Raw genomic sequence first — 23,061 nt, forward strand, 5'->3', positions numbered from 1 at the left:
ATTACATAATAATATGATATATGTATTATTTATTGACAAGTTTATTTGATTAAAGTTGCATGAATTCATTAAAAATATGTTTTAATATCTTTGCAATTATTCGTTTTAAATGCAACATATTTTAAAGAATTTGTGCCAAACTTCACAGAAAATGTTTGTAATATATCGGCAGATTTAATTTCATAATTGTGTAGCTGTTTTCTGATTTTAATTTAGTATTCATATTAGATTTTCCCTCCCGCATATTTTTTGTTATCATTATTGGTTCATATTTTGGTAGAATATGTAGTTATAGGCAAAATTTTGGTTTTCATATTAATATTCATGTGAGCACCGAAAGAAAAATTTACCAAAAAGATTTTAATTTAAATTTACTTATATATTTTATGTTAGGTGACTATGATTATGTGCATAATAAATGTTTAATCTAGTTTTATTCATTCATAAGTGGTCATAAAAATAAAATTAAGATAAAAATCCATATAAAATTATAAATATAAAAATCTTCGACTCGCATTTCTCATCATAAACCATGTGAATTAAAATTAAACAAAGCGCTAAGATCTTTAATAGATCGTAGGGAAATCTCGCGGGGTCTAGCTAATTGTTACAGGTTAGTTTCATATTTTTTCCCTATAAGCAGATAGAGGTATACGTACGACGCACGTTCTTCGGGACGCTTCTGAAGATGAAGGGTTAGGACATAATAGCGCATTCTGAGAACGAAATCCCAGCACGAAAGCCCCAGGGCGCGCGCCCGCGTCGTGCTCACGATCGCACGACGCGTGCTTACAATTTATAACAGTCCCGGGATGCGAACACGCGTCCCTGGAATTATCAGCTAAAATTTGCAGAATCTTCCAAAATCCGCTCACGGATGAATCGAGAGAGGTCTGCGATAAAACGCCACCGAGCCGAAGCGTGTGTGCGCGTATAAAAGGCCATTATATTGTTAATTTTGTTCTTTTTGCCGCGCCCGCATGCCCGAAAGGGCCGAGATAGACCGAAGGAACAAAAAAAAAGAGGACAACAAAAAACCACTATCCCAACACAAGAATCCTCTCCGTTTACATCCTTTTGTGAATGCGCAGAGACAAAAGATAAAAAGAACGATCGGAGTGGGTCCATTGTCTGCCGAGAGGTTCTTGTGAAGTGTGTTTTTTATTTATTTATATTTTATATAAATTATCGAGGGAGCGACAAAAAATAATACATTTGCGATTCAGCGCAACACTCCAATCTACCAAATTGAAAACGGATCGATAATCAAGGCCGACAATCTGAAAGATATCGACGAGCGGCCGAGAACGAAACCTGAAATGCAACGAATCAATAATAATAAAAAATTAGAACAAACATACTTTCTAACGTTCTATGGGTTTTCGTTTTCGTTCGCGCATACAATTTGGATATCTACAGCGCCGGGACGAGTTTTCTTTGGCGAATTTAGCCGCGGGACCGGGCAAGAAAGCACGAAAATTAAATTAAACAGTAATCATGCGAGCAAAAAATCAAGTTTCACACGATTCTGCATTATGTGTATGTGTATCATACATATACACTTGGTCAAGCGTATGGCGGATGTCGTTTACCGTTCGTCGCCGCACAAGACCAGCGCTTCTGAAATGTTTCTCGATCCAGCCCTTGAGCGATGCACTCTGATAAAATATATATTATTGAATTTAGTGACTAGTATATTGCTCGCTCGACTGCGCCAGTCCGTGTTCAGCGAACGTATAAAATCGGACAAATTATAGGATGATGAAGGAATATAATAGGACGGTGTTCAGAGGCCGCGGGACAACAAGATAGCACACGTCGACTCTGCAACACGAACTGCATTTTCTTGTGAGAAAATCAGATCAGCGATGGGCAGCGAAATGTCAAAATCATGTTACTTTTTTTAATATTGAAACTTGAAAACATAAATGTGTACATAGAGCAAACACACAGAAGTTGAAAGTAAACAGATGGACGTTGACGCTACCACTTCTGTGCTCGAAAGAATAAAAAAACGAGTTCGATTCCGACATGCGCGCATACTCTTCCGGAACGAGTTTTCTCTTCGATTGTCGAAAAAGGCGATTATTTTTCCATATATATTTTTAACCGTCCTTGATCATAAAAAATATGCCCGATGTAATAAATCGCCTCTTAGCGAAAAATACAGAGATGCTTTGTGAGCGACCCGACCCGCACATTAATATTTTCATCATAAAAAATGGTGGTTTTTCATATAATACAAAATGACATATTTTATACGAAAACCGGTTATGCGCCGACCAAATCACACTAGTTTGGTAAGCACGAAGCTTTTTATTGCCACAATAAACGATGACAAAAAAATATATTGCTTTACAGGAGCATGCGAAATATGTGGGAGTGCTTATAGCAATTACACGTGCTGAATGCCTTATAAAAAACTGAGATCCGTTTAAATTTAAAAAGGACGAATTGCCAACATACGATCGAGATTACAACGGCAAGCTTTGAATATATTAGTTATTTTATCGAGCACTATGGCGCGGGAGGATATCTAATTGCGGAAGGGTTAAAATGCACTTGTGCCGCTGGGCGGTTCGTGTATCTATGAAAAGCTCAATATCGACGAGCACTCCATAAACTTTCCCACACTTGTTCCCCCCGAAGCCGAAACACATCATCACACGTAGTATGACAGATGTGTATAAAAAAACATAAGTAAATCACTTTGGTAGCAGCAACGCTCAAGGTTCATACACATGATACACATACATAATAAACACAGCGAGAGCGTCTTAAAAAATCAAAATCGCTTTTTAATCCAACAAATAAAATGTGTAATCCACACAAAAAAAACGTGTACAGTACAAATGCGATGTAAACGCCATCGAGATATTAGTACTAATCAATCATTGTTTCATTTAACTCCGTCATATAATATATAATAGTACTTTGATGTTGTTTTTATGCAACATACTACTACTAATAAAAAATATAATATATACAATAATAATAATAATAATAAACACCTGATTGTTTGACATGACCCTAAAGATGATATATGCAAAAACGCGACCGTATTCACATATGGGATAAATTTTGCTTTATTCAATTTATGTCACACCCCACGAAATTTATTCGTGCATAAATAATCGCCTGATTATGACAAACCCTAATTATTTAACATTTTGCTATCATGCATCAGACGTTCTCAAGCCCATACAAATAAAAATAAGATACAAACACATGATTCATTATAGATATACCTACCAAGAAATATAATATGAAACTTATATGATCTTATTTCGATAGTGAAATATGAGATACTTCTATAAACACAAAATCTTATCTCATAATACATTTCGTTATATTATTAGATCTCACAAAATACAAATAAATATATATATCTCTAATTTAACAGATTGTTATAATATTTTAAAATGTTACCCGATTGAATAAATCGGCAATGAAATCATACCGCCCTTTCTCTAAACACAACATATAAAACATCCATAAGGGCATTTATTCATTAATATCGTATCCCTTGAAAATAATAGAGGCTGATTCAACGACAGTAACAATAAAAAAATACACCGCTGCCACTTTTTTGCCTTTTGTCGCTCGTGCAAGTGAATCGTTAGTTTATCTGCGCGAAGGGTTGTTTATGAAGAGCAACAACAACTCGTAGAGGGCAGGGGTGGGCTACAGAGATAAATTTCGCGGTCCACACATCTGCTGCGCGATTACTGCCGACGTTAAACATTTTTATCGTTGAGGGTTTTCTAAACAATGATGATTGCATACAAAAAAATGAGCCACAATCGCCACCAAATGAAACCTCATGGACGAAAATTCGACGCTCATTGTGCGAACACATGTGAAAATTCGCTCTCTGCTGTCTGCGGTGAGCTATCATAATATTTTAACGATTGTGGAAAGGCAGCTTTCTAAATGCGACATTTAAAGCACTTTGCAAATTTAAAATTATAGTGACATTATTTAACGCTAACGACAAGTATTTAGGTCAGTAGCTCTAAATCAATATTTGAACTAAAGATGAACTTTAACTCAAATAAAGTTACAAAATATGGCTACTTATGCGAGTGTGCTTATTATTACTGTAGTAGTAATACAAACATATAAGTCTGACTTTATTAGAAATGTTTTTTAATAAATATAAATTTCATATAAATATGTTTGTATACTTTCTAAGCTATTCTACGCCTTTTGATTTATATAAATGAATTTTGTAATACCTTCATATCATTAAATATCCTAACTAATCTTAATATACAATAATTAATGTTACGAATTTAACAACTTGCTCAGTTTAGGAACCTGAAAATTTATGTATTTTTAAAATTCAACATTCCTGTGTATTTAATAAAAGCGTGTTTACTTGAAAAATGCTTTCTTAAAAAAAGTAAATAAATTGATTTATTCTACATGAAGAATCGTCTTCCAATATATGTAAGTAAATATAACAATAACTGATCTGTCGCAATGAGCATATGTTTATTTGCGTTAAAGATTATTAATATACCGGGCACGTCTTGAACGAAACTCTGGTTTATATTAATTCTAGTAATTTATTACCCAATAATATTAAAAATTCAATATTTTTACAGACGTATTGTTTTTAATATTTAAATAGATATATTAAAGCTACATAGCTCATAATGAAAATGCGATTTGTAACTATTTCTATAGTTACGTTGATCAATAAATTTCAAACATGATGAAATTTCATGACGCCAGAGCTTATCGTACAAGAGTTTTTGTTACTTCAGCAAACATGTTTTCTGCGTTATAGTTAAAATTTGATAATGTTGCGAAAATCGAACGTAGCTAATTGGATATGGTAGGCACTCAACCGACACGCTTTCACAACTTCTATAACAAGGGCTTTTTTGTCATGTAACGCGGTGGAACGGCGTTCCGGCATATTTTTTAAAAGTATTCTCAATGTTGAAAAATCATTTTACGTAAATATGACGTCATTATTTTTATTTTTCTTATTTTTAAGTGTACAAGTTTAACCCTAAGTTTAAAAATGAAAGAAAATTCCGGTTCCTTCTTAACCGCTGGTCACACTAAAAAAATACCACAACAATATGTGAAAATATTGGTATGATAAGAAGCGACAATTTAATTCACGTTTTTTTTTTACAATATTTCGATTTTCAATGGGTTAGAATAAAATGAAGCACATTTAAACCGAATGTTGACCAATAGGAGTGCAAAAAACAATCATCCCTTCTCAGAAGTCAAAAATCCACGTCAAAAGCAATAAAATCGTGACGTTGCCGTCGCAGTGAAAACGCTCGTTGCCGAGCATTCCCACTGTGACGGTAACCAATACTCTCATATCAATAAATTTTGAAATAAATAAATCACTCATTTTGTTTAATTTTTTATGTTTCGTGGCATAGGTAAAGCTGCTTTAAATTTAATTTAAATGATATTTAATATAATTTTCGTTAAAAGCCCTGCTTTTTTAAAACAAACATAAACACCTTAATAATCGCATATATAAACGCATAAATAAAAAGTAAAATTTCATGTTAAGCGGCTAAATAAATCTATGATCTCTAAATAGTATTTTTATAATATTAATATACAATTCAATATGGATATAAAACATACGTTTATATTATATGAATGAGAGATCTTCCTTTTTTTATTCCAATGTTCAATCAGTTCACAGCAAGTAAATAACATTACATACGATTCTGGTTTTAAAATAAAATCAACCCCTAACATAAATTAATTAACATTCCGAGAACAATTCAATTAATCGTTGAATATAAAATATAAGGCATTACACGCATGAATTTACACGACTACGTGTGAACCGGCAACGTTACGATAAACTAGTAATATAAAAGATTCCCATGGACGTACTTAAACACAACAGACATCTTAACCCGGGGCCAAATATGCTACGCAACGCAATCTCTTCCAACAATGTTTCCAAACCACTGATTAAAAATAATACAAAAAAAAAAATACTCACTTGCAATATGATGTAGTAGTCCCGGGTGCTGATATGCATGTGCCGCTATTTCTACACGGCGCTGGTGAACAGGAGACGAATCCTGAAATGAAATAAAAACATTTTAGAAAAAGAAACCGGACGGACACCAGTCGACAACCACATGTGACCGGAACGATCGAGAGGAAGCGAGTTTTTTCAACGTTTAGGTCTCAATTTGCGCGAGCAGCATCCTCGCGAACGTTTCAATTTCCCCGCATTCAACCTTACACGGACACGGGGAAGATCGCCGTGAAGGCTTCATTTTCTGCTTCTTGTCCGAATCGAGCGAAATGATATGCACGAAGTTGAGTTGATCGACCGTGACCGCCGCGACGGATACGTCACGGACCCGACAATGGAGCTTGAATCAACAAAAATCGCCAAAATCAACAACAGATCGGAATGGTAAACTGATCGATCATGCTCCAGGGGTGTATCGTGCCAATGATCATACAAAAATCGTGGCTGTACCATTATTATGCAATTGTCACGGAAGCGTGACTTTTAATTATATAGGCAAATGTATTTTAATCATGCAAGATGTAATTGATTAAAAGGTTCTAATTTTTTTTAAAAAGCTCATAATTCATTCAACGGCGTTTGTTAGATCGAAAATAACACCGACTGACAATCCGACGCTATAGGTTCAGTGGCACGGCTAAAATTGGCGACGCATTTACTCTCAATTGGTTTTAATTTAACGTTTGTGACCAGATAAACCGACGATCGTCTGTTACAGTTAACGCTCAGAACATAATACATAATACATACATCAGTATGTACATAATAAATACAAACATACTTCTCATATTTAACCAAACATATTTATTATAATAAATTAAGTGTACCATTGTTCCACATTAATAGTTATTATAGGTATGGTAGTTAAGGATCTGCATGGGCCGAGTGTGAGGGAAGATTTCGAATACTAGTATTATGACCATGGAGGATGAGAAAAAAAGACGCAATCGCGATTTTCAAAAAGCTGTCTAGGAGCTCCGAAAAATACGCAATGATACAAATAAATATACGACTAATATCTAGAAGATCTGAGAAATTTGACTAAATTTTATCATCAGTGTTTTTAATCTTATTTTCAGCATTATTATAAGATATAAAATATTATTATAATATTGTAACTAAAAATTATTAAACCTCTACAAAAAGCCCTTTCTCACTTAATGTAGATAATAGAAACACACAAAAAATTTAAATAATACCATATTTAATATATACGTATGTACATATGTAGGGAGTAACTATTTGATCTGTTTGAACAGATGAGAAGGCCTTGATATAAAAAAATAGAAAAGTAGAAATTTGTAAGTCAATAACAGTCAATGTAGATTAAATACAAAACAAGACTATTTCCCTTGATTGAAGTACAAAACAAATTATATTTTTGAGAGTGCGTTACTATACCGGTATTTGAGAAGAATTTGTGATTGGAATAATGCTGTGAAAGTTGCAGATTGGCAAAAGTCAAGGTTTAGCTAAGATGCAAAACAAAACATGTTTTTTATGCTAAAAAGTACAAAACTAAATTAATATAAAGTATCAGTGAAAGTGGACAGATGAACAATGACATATTTATTAGAAACTAAGGGACATCATTAGCTAAAATTTGATATATAAGTATTTTACTTATCAGTTTAGGTTTCAATAAAATTACTTATTAGTTTATATTATATTACTTCAATATAAAAAAATACGAAGTTAAAAAGTAGTTATACTTTGGTATAGGTTTTCAAAAGCTCAGATTCATAATAATTAAGAGGTTCTAACTATCGTTAATATTATTTGATCTAACTACAATTCAACTGATCGCGTATTCGCCTAAAATGAATGCAGAAAAATGTATTACTATGACTAGAAATAATACGAATCAAACTACTATATATATACACCCATCCCGCGATTTACGCGGTAGATACGTTCTTCGCAAACCCCGCGTGAAAAAAGGCAAGGAAAACGCGTGAAAAAAGGCAAGGAACTTACACAAAATCGTAAGATAGGTTCCATTATATAAAAAATCGCGTAAATGAAGACATTGTTTCATATTAAATTTGAAGATGCGTTCCGAAAAATCCGCGCAAAAAGATTTCGTTGTATAAAAAATATTCATTTAAAATTATAGTAGGTACATGTAATAAAGTATTTTCTTTATAAAACAAAACTTTTAAAACTTGGAACAAAATTAAAATTCATTCATCTTCATTTTCGCTGCTGTCTTCTAACATTCTAACTATTCGAAATCATCATTAGAAAAACGGGTAAGATCAATTCCACGATTAGCGAAATATTCATGTTATCTTGAGTAGTTTTTTTATTAAAAAATCCGAGATCTTTGATTGTTTTTTAATTTTCGTAAATGCTTTGTATATTTTTTCATACTGTGCATAAGTATTTCGCAGGTCTCTTTGGTATTTGAGAGCACGTTCAATATTTGGATCAAATTTTTAACATAATGTTTTCCAATTTTCATCTAATTTTTTTTTTTGTAAATAATGATGGTTTGACAGATTCACTTTCATTATCTGAATCAGATATTAAAATAGGCCTAACTAATTAATCTTCAATTATTACCTCATCAGTGAACAATTCTTTGATATCATTAATATTTAAGTTTCCAAACCTTTCTCCTTCCCAATGATATTGACAACTTAATATAATTTGAGAAAATTCATTATTTCTGGATGTAACGAAAATATCTTATACAATCACTTCTGGGCATTTCTAAAAAAAAATTTTTTTTAAATACAGACAGTTTCTTGACCGCGTTAAAGTGAACCGCGTAATTCGGGGAAGGGTGTACAAGCAAATTTAAATTAATTCAGCTTAAAATGTGGAAACACTTCAATTTGGAAATATAATTAGCGAATCAATATCTTTAATATTGTAAATATATAACATATGCCAATATAAATTTACCGGAAATATTTGAAGAAATCAAATTATGTGACACTTATTATAAATAAGATTACTTACTATTTTACTGCTTCATTTATGTATGTTTAGCTTTCAAGTATAAAATATTAGGCTTTTTAATGATAATAAACACAATATAACAAAATATAATCATGTTGTTTATATTTACTCCAATATAAAAAAACAATTGATTAACACTAGGTTTACGGGAATTTTTTGATACCTATTTCAACGGAAACCCGTCAAAATGACGGATAAACAAAAGTATATATAAATTTATATGATTTATTTAACTTAATCAAGACTAAAATATACGGATTATTAAAAAAATATTATTACAAATAAAATAATAATCGGGGTGACAATAAAAATAATATATAAACTAATCGGAACATTTTCTACAGACATATTCAATTTTTTTAGTACACTTTCCACACACAATTTTTTTACATTTTTCACATGCGACATTGCTTCTATTTTTTTACAATAGCCTATTTGACAACTCTTGCGTATTTTAGAAGTGGTGTTACGCGACTGACGTGAAGTACATGGTGTCTGATGCTGTTCATTATCCTCCTTGGCTAGTTCCTCGGCCAATTGAAATAAGAAGTCCTTTCTTGATATAATGATTCCTGTGCATTCTTTATAAAGTATCCATGCATTTATTGCTGCCATATCCAAGATGTTGAAGAAAACATGAAGGGGCCATCTAACACTGCCTGATTTTACGGAGTATTTTCTAGCCATTTGATCAACAACATCTACACCGCACTTGGTCTTGTTGTAATATGCAATGGTGTCTGGTAAACGTTTATCGCTGTTTTCTAATTTTACACATGTATGCTTTGTGCTCAGAAGAAGGACTTTTATTTTTGGTTTACTTTTATAAACAGTTAGTATACAGTTATCAGATTTATATAGTTGCAAGGAAAACAATTGCATTTTATCTCTTTTCTCTTTTACTATTTTTGGAAGTTCTCTTTTGTTAGATCGAATGGTTCCAATCAATGAGGTTTTTTCTAATAGCAATTTCTTAGCCAGTGGAATACTAGTAAAAAAATTATCAGTGGTAATATTCCTCCCCTCCCGTAAATACGGTTCTGCTAATTTCATAACGTGTTCCCCTAGAGGTGTTGATAATCGGGTTTCATCTTTTCCCAAATAAGGGAAACCATTTAAAACGAATTTCGATTTCAAATCAACCGCCGACCAAAATTTTATACCAAATTTATACGGTTTATTTGGCATATATTGGGTGAATCGGCATCTAGCTTTTGTTGGGAACAATTGTTTGTCAATAGAAATGTTTTCGTGTGGCCTATAGGAGGACTGAGAGTTTTTTATAAATCTATTCCAGGTTTCAGACACTAGAGCAAATTTATCTGTACGCAACCTTTCAGATCGTTGTTTTTTTTTTTGTCGAACCGTATGAACCGAAGTATTTCCATGAACTGATCTCTGGGCATTGTATTTGAAAAGAAAGGAGGGCCCCACTTTTTGGACCACAAATAAGAAGCTTTTAGCGATTTCGCTTCATATGCTCCCCTGGCATATAAAATCGCTATAAAAATATTTAATTGCTCAATTGAAATTGTCCAATCCTTTTTTAGTACACGACGCGCTTCTGTTTCCGTGCACCCTTTGATGTGTTATAAGATGCGTGAATCAATTATTAGGCCAAAAGCACTTCGCACATGGCCCGACATCACATTTCTTTTGGAATATCCAGTAGGTCCAGCGACACCTTTGAATATTGCGTGAATGGGTTGTCTACCGCTGGACCCGCCTGCTGCAAATCTCACCCACTGTGTTCCAGCAACTGCAGTTTCTGTTGCATTGCCTTTGTAGTTGGAGATGGTGAGAGTTGAAGATGAGCCCGGAACTTCATCGGAACTCGCACTTGAAAAAATACGCATCCTTTTTCTGCCAAGATTTGGAAGATTTTCATCTTCTGATGACTCTTCTGTATCTTCGCTTTCAGCGGATTCAGGAAACCCGTATACACAATCACTTTCACTTGGTTCAAATTCATTTTCCTCAGAGCTAGCACCAGAATGTTCTTCATTGATGATGGAAATTTTTTTCGATAATTCCAAATATTTCCTAAATTTGCTCATTGTAGCTAAAGGTGGGTCAAGTAAAAATAAATATTATTGAAAAAGTAATTATAAGAAAATAATATTATTTGAAATTATCTTACAATAAGCAAAGTTTTCCTTTTCAAATACTTATATAGTAACTGATAAATATCCGTTGCACGCTGGCGTTCAAAGACAAACAGTCGATTGCTGGTTCATGACCGATGACCTATCTTGCTTCTCATGAACTTTTTATACTTTTCGGCCAGGACTATTATTGCGATTACTCAATTACACGCGCCGATATAGCGCGTGCCATGCTGCTCAGAATTGGAGCGAGAAGGTAAAAAAAGGGTTCACAGTACTGTCGCCCGTCAAATTGACGGGCGACAGTAGAGAAAGGTATATAGTGACAAGATTTTCAAAAATTAAATGTTTCCGAAAATAAAAGAAATAGAAAATATATTTGCCTTGCTTAGTTATACAAAGTCGTGAAAAATTTTTTTAAAAAAACAGTGCTTATTTTGTAAAATTTTCAAAATAAATCGGAAACCCGTCAATTTGACGGGTGTAGTAAACCTAGTGTTAAAACAATTAATAAATTCTTCTGTTATGTGATTTTAAATATTTTTCATAAAATCTATTTATAAATATAACAAACATATTGTAAATCTTACCACGTGTTGAGATAAATTGCATTGTTTCAAATATAGCCGAGAAAATAAATTTGCCAACAATTTAAACAAAGTAAATCTATGTGGGCATCATTCCAAGGCAATTATATAATCGACCGGAAGACACGATAATCCTTTCATTGGGGATAGAAATTGATGGTTATTTAATTGTTACAAAATACTATTGTTTATGAAGCGATTTAGACTATTCGGATGAAACTAATGCCTGTTTAGTATTGGATAAAATCCTCAAATCTTCACAACTCTAATTCAACAGCTCACGTTCAAATTATAGTAATCATACGAATTATTTATATAAACTACATTTGATTAAAATTTCAATGTTAATTATATCATTAAATATCGTCGTTCTGTTTGATTTGAGTAATTACTGAACAATTTTAGTTTTGATGATTAAGGTGGATTATTAACATTTCTCAAAAATACACTTTCCTATCGACGTAAATTACTTTCAGAATCTAAAGACGGATAGGGTGATCTTGTCGGCTAACACGAGCCGAAACACGAAAATGCTTGTTTACAGAGCAACACAATTATTGTTATGTCACGAATTAACGCTCGGAATGTGCAAATCATATCTGGTACCTCCGACGCAACACACCGTTCCCTCTCTTTCGTATGTCTCCTCCTACTCCTCTCTTGTCAGTCGCGTCACCTCTCAGTCTCTCTCCGTGAGAACGACTCGCTCGGGATGGCCACAGAAAAAAGGGTTACGTACTACACATACTACGCGCGGTGCCCTGCGAGTGCTTTTTTGTCACGCGGTGGTCATGCCCTGCCATCATCATAGTGGAAAACTATTGTCGCATGGCGCTTCATATAGCCATGTATAACATCCGCTTCGAACGAACGCCTGAGTTATTTGACCTTACCGCAATCATCATAATTCATCATAGTAACAATGAACTACAGCACTTTGCCCAAATTCACCAAACACAAGCGACAAAAGATGGACTGAATCAACTATATTGCAAGACATCATATAGAAACATCGGTAACGTACCGAGCGCCATCTCGAATCGAACAAAGCATTATTGATTTTGCAATTTTATAAGCTCAAAAATCGTGATTGTGCCTGTGGTCCGAGTCTAATGGAAAAAAATTGACGGGCCGATCCGTGAAGTCCTTTGAATTATTCATCATCTCGTACATTCTTTCGAATGACATCGACGAAAAAAACAACAGTTACTAATTCAGAACCGCGAGAAGGATACAAGCTTTAAAAATTTGTAAGTGAATCACTTTATTAAGGAATTCATTAATATTTTATGACTGTCGTGTGTCATCGATTGAATGCGAAACGTTCTATTGTTTGTTTGTAATAAAAATAATCATCAGGAATTTAATCTATACACGATTAAATCACTCATATGACATATCCATATGCTAATGCTATAAATAACTATTGAAAATCGATGTATATCTTGTCTTTATACCAACTAAAAAATGCAATAGTAAAGCCGTTGAACGGTATGCGATATAATTGACACAATTGCCGTCAATTTCGCGCCGTTGACGCTAAAAAAATGACCGGCTCTTGGAACGGTTAATCCAGGATGACAAGGTCGAGAATGAAACGTCACAAATCGATCATCAAACGTACGCCATGCTCCATTTGAACCCGGACAGATCAAAACTGGACATAAGCGCCGATTACGCGCTTCACATTTTTGTCAAGACAACAGATTGGACACGACGCCGCGGTGCGATTAAAAAAATAAAGACCGTGTACACAATTAATCTCCGTCGACGGGCTGAAAATTAAGAAACGGCGGCGAAAAAAATGTTTGTGTACCGATGATACACACCCGCGTGGCTAATCTCTCACCGTGCCCCATAAAACGTGGACGGATCCGGTTATCGAGTATTACGAATTAATTCAATTTAATGGCTGACGATTAAAAACATCGCCGCACACACATACCATTAGCTGGCAGTGCTGACAAAACAAGTTCTGTATATTATGGTATCGCGCCTCCATCTGACGAATCTCTCTTATTCTGCGAGAAAATAACAAAAAAGGCAACTTTTTTATGAACCGAGTTTTGTACATCGATTGCATCATTACTGTCAACATAGAGTTAATCTATTAATCAAAAATGTCTGTGATTTTTATCCAGCCAAGCAGAATCTAGGATTTACGGTTGATTATTATGCTCGAAATCCGCATCAACTTTTTTGTAGTAGCCAGCAATAGCGCAGCGGAGATATTTGCTCTTGTTATGTATGGTACAAGAAAAAGCTTCGATTTTAAGTTCTAAAATAATTTAGATTATTGAACTATAAACATTATTAAAAAGATACATTCACTAACTGCAACAATATTCACTAACTTGTATCATAATGTAGAGTACATTAGTGTTTTACGCATAAAAAATATAATTTATTCATAATACACAATTCGATCTAAAATATTATATTCATACCAAAAACACCTAAAATATTTCTGAATTTCATAAAAAAAAAAAGAAAACACAATTTTTATAATTATGTTGTGTGAGAATAATATTGTTGTATTTCATAGCTCAAACAAGGTGTTATTATACAAAGATCTACTATAAATACAATACAAATTTTTTTAACAAACAAAAAATTAAATACATGTTACTGGTTTATAACCAATATCTGAGGTAACATTTTTGTGTGGACAACTTAAAATATAAGTTTGGTAGTATTTCGTAATTTTTCGATATATTTTAGAACGTAATTCATTTTCAAAGATTATTCACAATGTATATCTTATTGTTGACTGTATGCTGCACAATAAAGGGAAAGTGCTACTTCAAAACATATAGTAACTATAATTACTACTAGTTAAAAAGGACCACAAATATTGTGTTAAAACTAATTAAATTGAATAATGATACAATCGGAGCTCCAACTTTTAAACCAAATTTTGTGGTGGTATTTTGGAACGCTATCCATATTATTAATTATTTACACTAATAATTGTAATATCAACGTATGACACAACTATGACCGAATGTAAAAATTCAGGTTAGTAATTAGCGAACATGCATAAATCAAGATTAATGCAAGATGAATATAAGTACACTCAAAAGGTAATAAACCTACCTTCAGAGGAAGTTCTCAATTTAAGGCTTTGATAAATTGATTTATAATATGCATATTTATCTTAATATCACCAGATGGTAGGCTACTTGATAGTAACACAGTAATTTCCGATTCACTTAGCTTGTTTCAGTAATTCGAATTTGATATTTACAAAGCATAAATAATCCCTCTAAGTCGACCTTTAATTATCATTGTATTTATAGGATCAATTCGCATTTTTTGCTCTCAAATAAAATATAAGATATGCTCCACATTAGTACACACATATAGAATTAATCTTACGTTTGCAACATTACAAAAATTCGCCCATTCAATCAATCACGCGAGGGCAACTCAGTCATCATCGTTATGATCAACCCACACATAGAGCAAGCAAACATATATTTATTGTAACATCACACGGGTGACATTCGTACAAGATGAATGCTATTGAATGAACCACTTTCTAATTCGACAAACATGCAAATGTCATCGTGGCGTGTCTCTTTAATTCGGCTCGAGTTATCAAAACAGCCGACGCTAATCGCATCTGCCTTCTCTTTCACTGCCTAACGTTCACGTGATCAAATTAATGCCAAACGAGACAGGTTCATAAATCAAAACATATCAAAACCGAGATCCGAGCAAACATTCGGGCATACTATGCACAAAATTCGAGTGAATGTATTATACAAACACGCCAGTTGCGAAAGCGTTGCGTACAATGTATCCATCCACATACGTAAACGTTGAATCTAATGAAATAATCAATTAAGATGTTGCGCGATGTTAGAAAATAATAATAAAAATCAACAATTTAAAACCATGAATTGTTATTATGGTGCTTTGAATAAAAACGGCGAGCGGGGAGCATCATCCGCGTCAGGAACGAATGCGCGAGGGTTCAGACATAACGGTCGCTTTTGCATTAAGGGCAGGGGTTGTCAACTTTTATAGAATGAAATTGATACGGGCGAATCGAGACCGGTCGATTGGCTCTTCAAACATCGATTTTATCGAACGGTATCAGCGCGGTTCCATGAATAAGAAACGCATTGGCGAAGTTACTAAAAGTTGCGCAACACGATCGTCATAAAATTTAAACAATATTGGAATCATCAAATTTTTGAAACTATATTCTAGAGTTTATGGATCTCAATATTTGTGTTCACGATATTGAAAATGAGGAAAAAATCTTTTTGATATGCGTTTAACGATCGTTGAACTTGATTAAAAATTGTTAAGAACTACTAATTAAGAAGTAGTTATAATAGAAAACTGCGCGCGTTGGGAGTCGAAAAAAATATTATTAAAAAAAAAATTGTTAGGTCAGATACCAAATTGTATAAAAGAATGTCTGATTGATTCAAATGAAAAATAAGCTGTGTCCAATTTATATGCTCAAATGAATCGTAATGAAATAACATGTTCCGTACCGTTCTTAAATTCAAACATTATCAAGACGAGCAGATGGTCTTTCGTAATTCACTCAATAGGGTGACCCCGAGGGCGCGATAACGCACTGTGAAAATAAGCCGGTTTTTATATATTAGGAACCCACCATTCCGATAAGATCTTAATAAAATAAAAAATGACACAAAGACGAGTGGAAAGCGAAGATGTGAAAGCATCGCCAAAATACATTCAACAATCGAAATTCTTGGCTCCGACAAGCTCATTGTTGGTACCTGAGAATTTATATTTTTTTGACAATGGACGCTCTTTTTTGTTTTATAATACAATTACAAACACGCGCCTGACTTGGACACGTGTCAAACGCGACTTTACCCTACCCTATATCAATGCACTATTGGAAATTAAAGTGTAAATAATTCATATCCAGTGTCAAAATTGTAATATTGCAATCGTTCAATTTCACAATGAATACATATGACAACTAACATCGTCCCCTTATGCGAGCCGCAGACTAGCTCTAATTGCTGTACTTTATAGTCAATGATATGAAACTTCACGGTTGGTGAAGTGGGGTACATCCATAGGGGGCCCGAGCATATGAACTCGGCTCTAGTAAAAAACTAAATGAAAAACGCTTTTTAAAATAAACGCGTACGATTCAATAACCTCGACCATAAAGATAATCATTCTAACCGTAAAAGGTAACAACAAGGAATCGTACATACGTAAATTTAAAATAAAACATCTCGAAGCGTCGCTAGTTGACCCCAGTTCGTTAAAAGAACGACACCATAATAAATCAATTAACACTCGCGTCTAAAGCGTAGACCTTTCAAGGCGTATAATGAGAAAAGTAATTGAAGAAATTACGCAATTATCGCTAAAAACGCGTGAGAATGATAAAAATAAGCCAGCTTCGAGAAATAATACTGCTATCGTTGTGAAAATTTAAAAAAAAAGCACAGCGCAGTTCAAAACATAAGAATCAAATGTCAAACAAATAATTTATAACGAGAACGTGAAACAATCATAAAAATAAACAGTTAAACAATAGTAATTTACTTGGGTAATGTTGATATTATATATATATATATATATATAGATATAACTTGCACATCTGTGCCGCATTTTTTCTGCATAGGTAAGTTTCTTGTTATTGATATCGCGGAAAAGCTAAGTGACTACCGATAAGACAGGATAAACAAACCATCAGTTTATATGATATTATATTATATACCTTGCAAATCCGTCTCGCATTTTTTTCTTTATAAATAATTTTTCGACATTGATAACAAGTAACCGACGATAAGGAAGGCTAAACAAACATTCAGTTATGATTATAGATATTCATTCGGAACTCAGAAGCTAGAAGTATTTAATCGATCGTTGAAAATTGTGTACGTCCAATCTCCACACAATGGAGATTACTCAGTCATTGTCTTGTCCCAAAAATAATTGCAGTAATCGAGTCATGTAACGATATCATTGTTTCGGGCAACGTTTCATATGAATTAACAGCGTTAAATCTATACGTATTAGAAGTATATTAGATGCTAATAATAATGTACAATAGAAACATTTGGCCAAGCCCTGTTCATAAAATATTGCCTCTGTGTGGTTTTCTTATTAACATTTTCAATTTTAATAGTTTTTAAATTTCATTTAGCATAATACAGTTAATTCAATTCACGATCAAATTTGTAAACAGTGACTCATTTAAATGGCAATTATTTGTCTTTATATAATATTATTCAGGGCTTATTGGACATAATGAAGTCTGCAAATATCAATAAGATATATTTAGAACAGTGTATTGGTAAATAAAAATCAAAATCCCTATTGATTTCACAGTCCGCGTAAATGCTCTGCATAGAAAACGAAGTAATTTATATAAATCCTTAGAGGACTAAGAAATTCAATGTACTTTAATTTTTGTCATAGATGTTTTGAAACTTATTTAGCGTTCCGGTTTATCAACGTCATATTCGTAAAAATTCAACGGTAAGCTTACTTACAGACAATATAAAACTAACACACTAAGCGTGCATGCCCAAGCGTGTACAAAAAATACTCGCAAATATAGCCATTTGTTTTTTTAACAAGAACGAATCTGTAATGCTATTTAATTGTTTAATTTAAAGACATATATATATTATATATTGTACAGAACTGTGAATGCTTTTAATGTCATTTTATTAATACTTTTCTAAATTAAAAATATTATTTATGTACATATATTAAACATAAATTCTAATTACATACTAACAACAACTGTCTGAATCCATATACATATATAATTATTATTTTAATAAATATAATACAGGTGATCCAATTCGATTTTCTATAAATCAGACAGCTGTCAACAATCACGCGTGATTGTTGACAGCTGTCTGATCATAGTGTCAAATGTTTGCAGCAACACATTAACGAAATGGATCGCCTAACTAACGCTCAGCGCGTTAAAATTGTTCAATTGGTCAACAAAAATAAAAATTCTGAATGAACTATGTATCGAAATTAATGGGAAAATTATCGTTCTATTGAGCGAACAATTCGCATCGTAGTGAAAAAATTAGATAGGGTAAGGCATGTGCATTATCGTGGCGCCCGTACAAAGGAGAATATTGCTGCTGTAAGTGAAAGCGCGGCCGACGACCCAGAATATTCGATTCGTCGGCGTTCGCAGCTTTTGGGCTTTTTTTTATGGCTCCCTTTGGCGTATTTCGCATCTATACTTGAGCCTACACCCATATAAAATTCAGATAATACACGTACTGAAGCCCACAGACAATGGAAAGCGAATAATTTACGTAAATCTTGTTAGAGCAGCAGAAAGCTGATATTGATTTTTCAAAGAAAATCTTCTCTGATGAGGCACATTTTCACATGCGTCTCAGTAAAAGCCCAAAAAGTGACTATTTTGGTGCGCATTATGGTCAGGCGGCGTCATTGCGCCTTACTTTTTTGAAAACGATGATGGTCGGACTGTAACAGTAAAATGTGAGCGCTATAGGTGCATGATAACTGATTATTTTTGGCACATATTGACGTGTAAAACGTGTAGTTCCAACAAGCTTTGGACGTTTTGCGTAAAAAGTTTACAGGTCGCATTACTTCACGTTTCGGTGACGTCAAATAGCCTCCAAATCATGCGATTTAACGCCCATTCATTTTTTTGTGACAAACCCCTTAAAAACCAACATCCGACAAGTTAGAGCCAAAAAATCGCCCATAATGTACGAAAAAGTCATCGAAAGAATCGGCTACTATAAAAGATATAGAGGCGGCCATTTAATTATATTATTTTTTATAATTAATGAAATACATTAGAAGTTCGATTAAAAAAAATCCGAAGATATCCCTGAATTTGTGATTTTATTTTTAATAAAAACATTGGAAACGAATGATATAATATGAATATAATACTAAAATTAATTTTAGTTTCCGCCCTAGAAACTAGATCTACGAACTGAAAAGATTTAACAACCAGAGCAGGTGCGAAACCCATAACAGTTTATCGGTATAATATAGGTTGGCCAAAATTTACCGTTTAAAAACTAATTAACTAATTCGGGGTTATGTTATATAATATTTTTCAGTTTAAAAAAATGGATATCCTAAGAAATATTGAATGGAAATTTGGACTTCAGCGTTTCCAGGAACAAGGATCTTCCACACTGCCCAGATTCTATCAACGTGTACACAGCATAGAGTTAATGAATAAGCAAAAAGTTCATTTAAAAAGTGGTGTAAGAACAAGAAAACAAGTTTTGAATAATGGACAACTTCCAGTGGGTTCCCTTATCTCACGGATACAGATTTATTTTTATTGGGATATTTAAAAGAGCGTGTGCTTGTCAATAAGCCTAGATAGTCAGGTACTTTGCATGCAGTTATGGAAAGGTCGTTGAAATAACTCACTATGAAAATAAGGATAATTCACAAATTCCATACTATGCAGAATATAGTTTAAAAGATAAATAAAAATACAAAGTTATTTCATTTTAAAGAATAGAAGTCAAAGTCCTATAAATTATTTTGAATACCTACGATCAACTTCACTATTTGCCATCGCATATGTGTACGAAGCAAACATAACCCCGGTCGGTCGACGGACGGTTGAAAAACGCGGTCGAGTTGTTAAAACCATATTAGGAGGATATAGAGGAGGTGAGGCGCGCGCGCGGCAAAAGGAGCCGTAGGTACTAAGGGCGCACGGTCGACTCTCGAGTGCTTAGGACAGCGCACGTCCTTGTTCTGCGGCGGCTCGAGTTGCAGCTGTCCGCGTGACGTCACCGGAGCACCGCACCGGCAGAATGCAACGTCGCTGCTACCTGTGACAAGTTGGGCGCGCAACTCTCGGCCAAGGAAGGCCTGATCAAAACAAACTGCACATATGCGCGAGAAATGTGCTACTCGACTTGGCGTGCAGTACATACCATGAAAGCATCTACCTTTGAGATTCATTCTTTGCACGCACCAATGCTCTTCAAAGAAATGTTTGCTTTATGTCGATCAGGCGACATGTGTACTATGTATTTTATAAGGAATTCTAATATGTAATGCTATATAAGTAACAGACATTTTCGCCTTAAATGAAATATAATATTCATTTAACAAGTCTTTAAATTTGATAGAGTGTCGAGTTATTTTAATACTCAAACAAATTGGAAGGTCTGGAAGACTTGTCTTATTAAAATCTTTGTGAAAGATTTTTATGAAAGATGTTTTGATATGTACACTAAAAAACATATATAATTTATTTAATAAATGAAAATGAACTGTTGTTTAATTTTTTTAAATATTCTCTATGGAAATTGATAAATGCATAGAAGCAAGTTCTACATAAAAAATGAATTATTAGCATTAGAAATAGTTGTAACTCATCATTTCCAAACAAGGTATGTTGATTTCGCTCTCTGTTATTCAACACAAAATATGCTCATAAGCATCAGCTCAAATTACGATTTATAAATATTATTTTTTTCATTCACAATCAAATATCAATTTACATGACATGTGGATGATGTGACATAAATTGCGAACGTCGCTCACGACATGCTCTGATCTGAGTCAGCGTTTTTAAGCGGTATAAATAAACACAGCGAAATGTTAATTGAATAAATAAATGGAAAGTGAAGCAAGCACTGTAAAAGGTTAAAATAATAAAAGCGACCTTCGCAAAACCGCGGCCGTCTTGGGATAATCCGAAGACGTCCCACGCGCGCCTCCTGGTTACCTGAGAGCACAAGCGCTTCTCAAACTTTCCACATTCCAGTGTCCCGATTAAATTATCGGAATCCGACTTGTTGACGGGTATTAAAAATCTCATGTAGATCATTTAACTGAGTTCGCCGCTTTCGGCGATTCGACACAAAAAATACAAATAAACAGCGTGCGGTCGCACGCTGATAACGAAAGAAACAGTTAGAAGCACGTGCATTTATCTCGGTGCGATTCAATGTGAGATTTAATGAAACGGGATATCCGCCTAGCCCTCCTAAATATCCTGTGCGTTACTATTACTGTTTGTCACAAACCGTGTAACGGTCGAAAATGTTTTTCGAGAGATTCCGATCGTTGAACGCGTGTTGGTTAATGTTAATAATAATTATGATTTATTCGTACCAATTGAGTGAGATAGATAAGGAGCGGTGGCGTCTGTGTGTTGTGCTATGGGTTAATTTTAACGCGCTTCCGGGAACCGTAATTGGATCTTTTCTCGTGAGAATTCATTGTTTCGCGATGTAAGCGCGCATATTTATATTATAAAATTATTGCACCGGTTCTAATCCGGGGCCCGGGGCGTAGGCGGATTTCGGCAGCGAACGGGTTAACGGCGTGCCCTTCGACACAAACGTAAATGCGAGTTCATATATGAATACACTATACAGACTCGTACGAAATGATACGATAAGAATAAACTGCGATAAATTAATTTATTGTTATGATACGATATGAACTCGTTCACTAATTTCAACGACGCACCAATAATTAATTTTATCAAATAATCTAAAATAAATATGCAACTAAAAGTATATGGGATGATTTCTCGCTGTGCGGCTTTATAGTAATACACAATTTAGTACCTGATTAAACTTTTAATAAAAGCAATACGCGAGCCGTTGTTTTTTAAAGTGGTATATGTCCATTTATAAATACATTGAGATATTTAAGGGTTTGTGTTTGAATTACCTTAAAAATATTATCAACCTTTAATCGATTCGGTTAATGTTTTGAACTTTATTAAATTTTATTATGCAATAATAATTAATAAAATATTATTTAAGTTATTTATTATGCAATAATAATTAACTAAAATGTAAACATGTAAGTAAACGAATAATCGAGTTTATTAAGAAATTATTTCAGTTATATTATAGTGAATTTAAAAATAAACAAGTATAAAAATAAAGTAAAATACTTCATTAAAAAAATTCATAATAACAAACTTTTTCATATTTCAATCTTTACACTTAGCATAGTGAAGTAATTAATGCAGTAAATTCGTTTACTACATTTCAAACAAAATCATTCCTGCAATAACATTTATAGTTCAACTTCTTTTGATTAATTTAGGAGGATATTGTGTGTCATTGACTATATAATTATAAATATAAAAATATGATATTGTTTTCGGACTAAAACTATCATTAACTCATTTTTCCCCAAAAATGGACTTATTCCACTTTAAAAAAAACGGCTCATGTCAAAACTCCTGCATCTTATGCAACTATTGAACGAGGGCTGGCTGCTCAGTGTTAGACCTCGTATATAATATGTATAACTGATATATAATATTAAGAAACGCTATGAAAATCTAATCCGAAGTATTCGATTAGACTTATTATTATAATATTAATCAAAATAA

General features: G+C 33.5%; 1 protein-coding gene across 2 annotated transcripts in view; it reads right to left on the reverse strand.

The window, feature by feature from the left end:
• N (neurogenic locus Notch protein) overlaps positions 1-23,061 on the reverse strand; it is a 75,277-nt gene that overhangs the window by 42,678 nt on the left and 9,538 nt on the right. For both annotated transcript variants that reach the window (XM_088185182.1, XM_088185181.1), the window contains exon 2: positions 5,999-6,080. In XM_088185182.1, coding sequence (XP_088041308.1) covers positions 5,999-6,080 — 82 coding nt within the window. The remainder of the gene's footprint in view (positions 1-5,998; positions 6,081-23,061) is intronic.

Source organism: Plectrocnemia conspersa, unplaced genomic scaffold (assembly GCF_051122295.1).
Source record: "Plectrocnemia conspersa isolate PC_06_02 unplaced genomic scaffold, ASM5112229v1 ptg000004l, whole genome shotgun sequence".
Lineage (NCBI taxonomy): Eukaryota > Metazoa > Arthropoda > Insecta > Trichoptera > Polycentropodidae > Plectrocnemia > Plectrocnemia conspersa.